At 48.4% G+C, this 10,220-nt stretch overlaps 1 protein-coding gene across 2 annotated transcripts in view; it reads left to right on the top strand.

The window, feature by feature from the left end:
• The first annotated feature begins 106 nt into the window (after window positions 1-106).
• Window positions 107-10,220, top strand: part of LOC106576047 (ras association domain-containing protein 3) — a 54,474-nt gene continuing 44,360 nt past the window's right edge. The window contains exon 1 of one of the 2 annotated variants that reach the window (XM_082963806.1): window positions 107-665. In XM_082963806.1, the coding sequence (XP_082819932.1) occupies window positions 167-665 (499 nt within the window). In that variant the 5' untranslated portion in view covers window positions 107-166. The remainder of the gene's footprint in view (window positions 666-10,220) is intronic. The other variant, XM_045699697.2, reaches the window with a different exon arrangement.

The following is a 10,220-nucleotide window of genomic DNA, read 5'->3' as shown; positions in this document are numbered from 1 at the left end:
ACAGGAAGACAAACAGGTCAGAGAGAGGACGCAGTGTCATTTATTCACATAATGTGGATTTCAACATGCAGGTAAACACCTTGTTCTGTAACTCACCTGTGAAACGCCCAAGACTCACCATTGCTGTCGCTTGTGTGCTCGGGAGAGTGCGTGGTAATGTAACACCATGCACCAAAGTAGGAAGTACTCACCGATAGCTCTGGATGTCGTTAATAAATCACCACTGACACAGAGGGCGAAGACTGTGGACTATAGTCGAGGGGAATTGTTCAACCCGCCCAGTATGCACCATTTGAAAGTGAATGGGGCCAGAGCCGTCCGGAGGCATATCTCTCCTCCAAGCCGCAGGCTGGAGAGCATCGAGGCAGTCTGGAGCGAGAGAAGAGCAGACTCGTTACCAAACCTTGTAGAGAGAAGACCGGATCCGGAGAGCAGACCGGGCCCGGTGAAGGTGATGAACCCCGCTGAGAACGGCTGCCCTGGCCGCGGCAGTAGGAAAAGGGGGTTCAAGCCCCCGGATGTGAGGACCATATTCTCCCCCAGTGAGAGAAACTCCCGGGCGAGGGAGGAGAGCGGGGAGGGACACACCTTCAACCTAGGTCTTTCGGGCGCATGGTGCGATGTGTGCTGCGAGTACATCCTCCGCTTCTCCCTGATGTGTTCAGGTGAGTTCTACTACTGTGTCATGTTTCAGGTGAGATAGTTTGACTGTCTTAACTCCAATATCATCTACTACAGCAGACAACATACTGGTTAACAGATAGTCTCAAGGTATAAAGCTTATCAATATGACTTAACTGGATCTAGACTTTCTTACAGGCTCTATACAATCGGTATATAAACACATACAGTGCCGTCAGAAAGTATTCATACCTCTTGGCTTATTCCACATTTTGTTGTGTTAAGCCAGAATTCTACATGTATTTTTGTATCACCCATCTACACACAGTACCCCATAATGACAAAGTAGAAACTTGTTTAGACATTTTTGCAAATGTATTCAAAATGAAATACAGAAATATCTCAAATACATAAGTATTCACACCCCTGAGTCAATACTTTGTAAAAGCACCTTTGGCAGCGATTAAAGCTGTGAGTGTTTTCTGGTTTAAGTCTAAGAGCTTTCTACACATGGATTGTGCAACATTTGCCCATTATTCTTAAAAAAAATATTCAAGCTTTGTCAAATTGATTGTTGATCATTGCTAGACAACCACGGGAAAAGTCAAAGGCTGGGAATACTTTCTGTAGGCTGTACATGTTCAGAAAGGCATGGCTACATACAGACTACTCCTACACAGGGCCAGGCTCTACTCACTCTCACTCACCATGCTGATAAACTGGTTTGAAGGGAAAACGCAACCATTCCTGTACATTCATACACATGCTTTCCTCTCGGCTCAGCTCTCTCTGCATTCTTCCACTGATAGTCACTCACTCACTCCCTCAAGCTAATGTCATAGGAACCTGTTTACTGTTGATTGATACAATATATTCTTGTTGTTACTCCTATCATTGCTGCATTACTCCCCACTGGGCAAAACTGGTTGAATCAACGTTGTTTCCACATCATTTCAACCACTAAAATCTATGTGATGACGTTGAATCAATGTGGAAAACGGATTGGATTTGCAAAAAGTCATCATCTTAAGGGCATTTCTTTTAACCTAAATCCAATGATATGGTGACAGTTGTTGTTGATTTCACGTTGAATTCACGTTAGTTGACAACTCAACCAAATGTAAATCAAAACTAGACGTGGAACTGACGTCTGTGCCCAGTGTACCATCAGTCATCACACGTGTAAAAGCATTGCTTGTACGTTGATGGTTTTAAAGCACCTCTCCACATTGTCATGTCATTCTGCAGTTGTCTGATATGGTTGCTTACAGGCCTCTGCTGTTGGCCTATGTTACATTAAGTTGTGGACTTATGCAATATGATGGTCAAATGTCCAGTTGTGTCTTAACTAGACACAGAGTGGGTAAATGCATATACTGTAAAATATTTCCTCCTCTACACATCTGGCATAGAATGGGTAATAACCCAATCATGATTAGAACCCTAACCTGGCCATTAGAACCCTAACCAGGTCAATACAATCCTAACCTGGTCAATATAACAATTTTCAAGTTTTAATGTCACATGCACAAGTACAGTGAAAAGCCTTTCTTGCAAACTCTAACCCCAACAATGCAGTAATCAATAACAATGTAATACTAAAAATAACAAGGTTGAACAAAAACACACAACATATAGAAATAAGAACAAGTAAGCATACAGGGTCAGTTCCAGTACCACATTTACAATGCGCAGGGATACTGGATCAATAGAGGTAGATATGCAGTGGGTAAGGTGATTAGGCATCAGAATATATGATAAACAGAGTAGCAGCAATGTATATGATGATTGTATCTGAGTGAGTGTGTGTAGAGTCAGTATAAATGTATGTGCTTATTATGTGTGTGTGTGTGTGTGCGCAAATGATGGAGTGAGTGTTTGTGTGTGTGTTGGAGTATCCGTGTGCGTAGTGTGTAGGGCTCTGTGAGAAACCATTCTGTTAGCTATTCAATAGTATATAGATCCTATTAAATTATTATTAGTATTCTTATTCCTAATTCTATAGGCAATAGAACCCTAACCTGGTCTTTAGAATCCTTACTTGGCCAATAGAACTCTAACCCTCACAGGTTCTACGTTGCTGACCCCTGCCCTATGTAACTCTAGCAGTCCTTTATCCTAATCTAACTAGCTGAATTCCTTCTGTTAACCCAAATGTGACATCGGGCTGTGAGGACAGAGGTGACTTTCACAGCTGTGTCTACTGTGTCCACCTCAGCCCCACAGTGAGACTGGACTCAGGTTGCAGCAGGTGATCCGGTGTGGGAGGGAAAAAGAAGCAGCAGTATGTTCTGACCACTCAGTGAATGTTTAATAGTGTTGTGAAGTTTTCTGGTCTGGCACTTAGTTGACTCCCTCCCTGTGGGGTTCTGTGTCGGGGGGAGGAGCTATTCAATTATCAAATACAAGCTATTTGGTAAAAGACGAAGTCCATATACAAGCTATTTGGTAAAAGACGAAGTCCATATTATGGCAAGAACATCTCAAATAAGCAAAGAGAAATGACAGTCCATCTTTACTTTAAGACATGAAGGTCAGTCAATGCGGAAAATGTCAAGAACTTTGAAAGTTTCTTCAAGTGCAGTCGCAAAAACCATCAAGCACTATGATGAAACTGGCTCTCATGAGGACTGCCACAGGAAAGGAAGACCCAGAGTTACCTCTGCTGCAGAGGATAAGTTCATTAGAATTACCAGCCTCAGACATTGCAGCCCAAATAAATGCTTCACAGAGTTCAAGTAACAGACACATCTCAACATCAACTGTTCAGAGGAGACTGCGTGAATCAGGCCTTCATGGTTGAATTAATGCAAAGAAACCACTACTAAAGGACACCAGTAAGAAGATACTTGCTTGGGCCAAGAAACATGAGCAATGGACATTAGACTGGTGGAAATCTGTCCTTTGGTCTGATGAGTCCAAATTAGAGCTTTTTGGTTCCAACAGCTGTGTCTTTGTGAGACGCAGAGTAGGTGAATGCATGATCTCCACTTGTGTGGTTCCCACATGAAGCATGGAGGAGGAGGTGTGATGGTGTGGGGGTGCTTTGCTGGTGACACTGTCTGTGATTTATTTAGAATTCAAGGCACGCATAACCAGCATGGCTACCACATCATTCTGCAGCAATACGCCATCCCATCTGGTTTGTGCTTAGTGGGACTATCATTTGTTTTTCAACAGGACAATGACCCAACACACCTCCAGGCTGTGGGACAATGGGAGAAACTCCCCAAATACAGGTGTGCCAAGCTTGTGGTGTCAAACCCAAGAAGACTTGATGCTGTAATCGTGTCACGTCCTGACCAATATTTAGGTATTATTTCTATTATATTTGGTCAGGACGTGGCAGAGGTATATTTGTTTTGTATTATGGGGTTTTGTGTGTGGTGTAGTGGGGTGTATTAGTTTGGAATAGGTTCTAGGTTTGTTTTTCTATGTGTAGTTTTGGGTGCTGGACTCTCAATTGGAGGCAGGTGTTTCTAGTTGCCTCTGATTGGGAGTCCCATAAGTAGGTGTGTGTTTGTTTGGTTTTCGTGGGTAGTTGTTTTTGCACTGCGTGTTGTGTGCCTGCAAAACTGTTCCTGTCGTGTATATTGTTTTCCAGTGGATGCGTTACTCTTTTTTTTTAAATTAAAACATGAGCATCCATATTCCCGCTGCAGTTTGGTCTATTCAACACGGCTCTTTTTGTGACAGAACTACCCACCACCAAAGGACCAAGCAGCGGAGAAGAGGACAGAGGCAAGTGAGGGAGGAATGTTGGAGGCAGCCCCAAGAATTTTTTAGGGGGGGGCACAAGGGCTATTTGGCGGGGCGAGATTACAGCCCCAGGCCAGCTCCCCGTACCCTTGTAGGGCAGACTGGACAGGTCCCGTGCTTTGGGGTGTGGGCTGTGGTGAGGCCTGGGATTTTCAGGCCGGTAGGCAAGGTACCAGCGCCCCGCATGTGCCAGGGCGAAGTAGGCATCGAGCCGGAAGGGGTGATGCCAACCCTGCGCTCAAGACCGCCAGTGCGCCCTTTCGGTCCGGTGTTTCCCGCCAGACGCACTAGCATGGAGGTGCGTGTCTCCAGGCTGGCACGTCCTATACCAGCCCCACGCATCAGGAGTCTAGTGTGTCAACCCAGCCTCGCCAGTCAACAGTCACCAGAGCTGCCCGCCAGTCAACAGTCGTCAGTGCTGCCCGCCAGTCAACCATCACCAGAGCTGCCCGCCAGTCAACAGTCGTCAGAGCTGCCCGCCAGTCAACAGTCGTCAGAGCTGCCCGCCAGTCAACAGTCGTCAGAGCTGCCCGCCAGTCAACAGTCGTCAGAGCTGCCCGCCAGTCAACAGTCGTCAGAGCTGCCCGCCAGTCAACAGTCGTCAGAGCTGCCCGCCAGTCAACAGTCGTCAGAGCTGCCCGCCAGTCAACAGTCGCCAGAGAGGTCAGACTGCCCTGAACTGCCGGAGTGGCCAGACTGCCCTGAACTGCCGGAGTGGCCAGACTGCCCTGAACTGCCGGAGTGGCCAGACTGCCCTGAACTGCCGGAGTGGCCAGACTGCCCTGAACTGCCGGAGTGGCCAGACTGCCCTGAACTGCCGGAGTGGCCAGACTGCCCTGAACTGCCGGAGTGGCCAGACTGCCCTGAACTGCCGGAGTGGCCAGACTGCCCTGAACTGCCAGGGTGGCCAGACTGCCCTGAACTGCCAGGGTGGCCAGACTGCCCTGAACTGCCAGGGTGGCCAGACTGCCCTGAACTGCCAGGGTGGCCAGACTGCCCGGTTCTGCCAGAGGTGCCCGCCTGCCCTGATCTGCCAGGGTGCCCGGCCTGTCAGGATCAGCCCGAGTGGTCCTCCTGCCCTCCGGTCCAGCCCGAGTGGTCCTCCTGCCCTCCGGTCCAGCCCGAGTGGTCCTCCTGCCCTCCGGTCCAGCCCGAGTGGTCCTCCTGCCTTCCGGCCCAGCCCGAGTGGCCCGCATGCCTTCCGGCCCAGCCCGAGTGGCCCGCATGCCTTCCGGCCCAGCCCGAGTGGCCCGCATGCCTTCCGGCCCAGCCCGAGTGGCCCGCATGCCTTCCGGCCCAGCCCGAGTGGCCCGCATGCCTTCCGGCCCAGCCCGAGTGGCCCGCATGCTCTCCGGCCCAGCCCGAGGGGCCCTCCTGCTCTCCGGCCCAGCCCGAGGGGCCCTCCTGTCCCCCGGGCCAGCCCGAGGGGCCCTCCTGTCCCCCGGCCCAGCCCGAGGGGCCCTCCTGTCCTCCGGCCCGGCCCGAGGGGTCCGTCTGCCTGGCGCAGCTATCGGCTCCACCGAAGTGGGCGACGCCGAGGGTGGAGCAGGGTCCACGTCCTGCACCGGAGCCACCTCCAGGATAGGTGGGTTGGGGAGGGAGGGTGTAGCACAGTGCCGTCGTTGACGGCAGCCACCCTCCCTTCCCTCCCTTATTGTTTAGGGGGTATTGCTTTTTGGTTTTGTTGGGGTAATGGGGATTTTTTGTGTTTTCTTTTAAGGTGCATTCCGGGGTCTGCACCTTTAGGGGGGGGTAATGTCACGTCCTGACCAATATTTAGGTATTATTTCTATTATATTTGGTCAGGACGTGGCAGAGGTATATTTGTTTTGTATTATGGTGTTTTGTGTGTGGTGTAGTGGGGTGTATTAGTTTGGTATAGGTTCTAGGTTTGTTTTTCTATGTGTAGTTTTGGGTGCTGGACTCTCAATTGGAGGCGGGTGTTTCTAGTTGCCTCTGATTGGGAGTCCCATAAGTAGGTGTGTGTTTGTTTGGTTTTCGTGGGTAGTTGTTTTTGCACTGCGTGTTGTGTGCCTGCAAAACTGTTCCTGTCGTGTATATTGTTTTCCAGTGGATGCGTTACTCTTTTTTTTTTTATTAAAACATGAGCATCCATATTCCCGCTGCAGTTTGGTCTATTCAACACGGCTCTTTTTGTGACAAATCGCTGCCAAAGGTGCTTCAACAAAGTACTGAGTAAAGGGTGTGAATACTTATGTAAATGTAATATTTCAATTTTTTTCATTTTTTAAATAATTATCAAACATTTCTAAAAACCTGTGTTTGCTTTGTCATTATGGGGTATTGTGTGTAGATTGATTGAAACAAACTATTTAATACATTTTAGAATAAGGCTGTAATGTGACAAAATGTGGAAAAAGTCAAGGGGTCTGTATGTATGTGATAGGATGTATAGACATTATGGACAGTATGCGGATAAAATATGTACTCTATCTGAGGAATACGTAGGATACAATAATATATGTACAGTAATAATTGAGTAGGATGGACTTGACTAGAATACAGTATATGGATATGAAATGGGTAAAACAGTATGTAAACATTTTTAAAGTGACCAGTGTCCCATGTCTATGTACATAGGGCAGCAGCCTATAAGGTGCAGGATTGAGTAACCGGGTGGTAGCCGGCTAGTGACAGTGACTAAGTTCAGGGCAGGGTACTGGTTGGAGGCCGTCTAGTGATGGCTATTTAACAGTCTGATAGCCTTGAGATAGAAGCTGTTTTTCAGTCTCTCGGTCCCAGTTTTGATGCACCTGTACTGACCTCACCTTCTGGATGATAGTGGGGCTCGGGTGTCCTTGATGATCTTCTTGGCCTTCCTGTGGCACCGGGTGCTGTAGATGTCCTGGAGAGCAGGCATTGTGCCCCCGCTGATGGGTTGGGCTGACCGCACCACCCTATAGAGAACCCTGCGGTTGCGGACGGTGCAGTTGATACAGACGTTGATACAGACTGACAGGATGCTCTCAATGGTCCACCTGTAAAAGTCTGTGAGGGTCTTAGGGGCCAAGCGGAATTCCTTCAGCCTCTTGAGGTTGAAGAGGCGCTATTGCGCCTTCTTCACCACACTGTCTGTGTGGGTGGACCATTTCAGGTTGTCAGTGATGTGTACGCCGAGGAACTTGAAGCTTTCCACCTTCTCCACTGTGGCTCCGTTGATGTGGATGGGAGCGTGCTCCCTCTGCTGTCTCCTGTAGTCCACGATCGGCTCCTTCGTTCTGTTGACGTTGAGGGAGAGTTTATTTTCCTGGCACCATTCCGCCAGGGCCCTCACCTCCTCCCTGTAGGCTGTCGCGTCATTGTTGGTAATCAGGCCTACCACTTTTGTGTCATCTGCAAACTTGATGATTGTGTTGGAGGCGTGCGTGGCCACGCAGTCATGGGTGAACAGGGAGTAATGGAGGGGGCTGAGGATCAGCAAAGTGGAGGTGTTGTTTCCTACGTTCACCACCTGGGGGGAAGGCCCGTCAGGAAGTCCAGGACCCAGTTGCACAGGGCAGGGTTCAGACTCAGGGCCCCGGGCTTGGAGGGTACTATGGTGTTGAAGGCTGAGCTGTAGTCAATGAACAGCATTGTATCATCCATGGTTCTATTGGGGCGGTGTTTATCCCTGTCGTTCACACTTAGCTGGCCAGAACCATTAGGCCCAAATGGTCAGCTCGACCTGTGGGCCTGGGCCAAATTCATTTACATGGAGAGGTGAGAAGTTGGTGAAATCAGATTAGACACGGAGGAGATGGTGGATTAACATGACCATTCATTCACGACAGCGAAATGTTAGAGACCTGTTGTGCTCCTGGATGAGGAAATAACTTGTTGTAATTCCCCATGAAAAGATCAGCTTTCATTCTCCACCGACGGCTGTGTGTGTACTTGCGCCTGCCTGCCTGCCTGCCTGCCTGCCTGCGCGTATGTTTGCTCTAGCGCCCAGCTGCTGTTTGTGCAGGCGCAGTGACAGTGTGGCTCCAGAAGACACTACCCTTTGTGACAGGTTAATGACCCATCACAATGACCACACACACTTTATGTTTTACTATCCTTGTGGGGATTTCAGGTACCCACGAGGATAGTAATACACACTCACATGGGGGGTGAATGGGGGGCTACAGTAAGGGGAGGGACTAGCCCTGGCCAGACATGACACAGAAAAGCCAGATGGGGCAGGATAGAGAGAGAGGGGCAGAAAGAGGGTAGAGAGGGGCCAGAGTGAAAGACAGTCCAGAGCTGGGATTTGCAGGACTGGGGCGACCTTATGTTTGATATGCGCAGCGCTCTCTGCAAAATGGAGCTCAGTGTGTATGAGTTGGAACCTGGGTGTGTGAGTGAATGAGCAATGGGGCTGGCTAAAGTATTTGGTAGGACTCTGAGGAGGTTATCTGGTTTCTTCTTCCGTGTTCCCAAACTGATCCGCCGCTCTGGACGCCTGGAACTAAGCCTGCTTTGGAGGAACTCTGGTGAGTGTGTGTGTGTGTGTGTGTGTGTGTGTGTGTGTGTGTGTGTGTGTGTGTGTGTGTGTGTGTATGTATATATGTGTGTATGTGGGCCTGTGTTTAGCCAACCCCAGAACATGGTGGTAAGGCAGACAGAGGGTTTGGTGTCACTAAGAGGCCATGACCTGAGAGATAATAGAAGTGTATGCACTGTACATACTGTTCCTTATAAACACATTGTTTAGGGACCTACAGTTCAGGTCCTTCAGTGTTCATGTTCTGTAGAGACCAGCCACAGATGCAGTGTTGTGTCCACAGACAGATCACTCAATGTCATCCCTGACCTGCCATGAAACATGCGAGACTCAGCACAAACACTTGGTGTGGAAGACAGGCAAACAGACAGACAGACAGACAGACAGACAGACAGACAGACAGACAGACAGACAGACAGACAGACAGACAGACAGACTCTGCAGAGAGACCGAAAGAGAGGGAGAATGGAAGAGAGATGGAAAGATATGCGCGTTCCGTAATTGTGCATTTCAGTTATGTGTTTAGCAGCCATGTGTGAAAAGGCTGATACGTGCTGAGTGAATGGGTTTAGTCCCGTAGCTGGTTCTATGGGAAACTGATTACTGTTTACTGAGGAAAACAACACTACCACAGTGGAATGACAACCCTTCCGTCTCTTCCACTGACAGTCAGCACGGTCTGAGACCACCTGCTGTCCTGGCAGTGTGTTTTAGGGCAGTGTGTTGTTAGTGGGGGCCTGAGTGGAGCCGGTTAGGAATAAGAGACATGGATTTTAGAATTGAAGTCTCCGAATGTAAAATGTGGAATTTAGAATGCAGTTAAGACGCAATGCTGCTTCAAAAAGGAGATATATTTTCTATTGTCTAAAGACAGCGCAGGAACAAATGCAACACACCACCTGTCTAGACGAGCCACACAAATGCACAGTTCTCCAGCCCCAGACCATTCTACTCCTATTACAGTCCAGTACTAAACAGTGTTGTTCTATGACAGGTATTGTGTTGCTGCATCCAGAGCCTTGGTGTCATACCAACTGCTTTAGTAAATTGATCACGCCGGCCCATAGCCCAGATAAAGCTATTGTACCTACTGAAACATAAGGCTTCACTCAGCTTTGATTACAGGATTAGAAAACTATCTCTTTCTCTCTCTCAATTCAAGCGGCTTAATTGGCATGGGAAACATATGTTTAGATTGCCAAAGCAAGTGAAATGGATAAACAAAAGTGAAATAAATAATAAAAAGTGAACAGTAAATATTACACTCGCACAAGTTCCAAAATAATAGAGACATTTCAAATGTTATATTATGTCTATATACAGTGTTGTAACGATGTGCAAATAGTTAAAGTAC

This window comes from Salmo salar, chromosome 17 (genome assembly GCF_965601325.2).
Source record: "Salmo salar chromosome 17, fSalSal1, whole genome shotgun sequence".
NCBI lineage: Eukaryota > Metazoa > Chordata > Actinopteri > Salmoniformes > Salmonidae > Salmo > Salmo salar.
The sequence above is the reverse complement of the archived record's forward strand: the minus strand, read 5'-3'. Positions and strand labels throughout refer to the sequence as shown.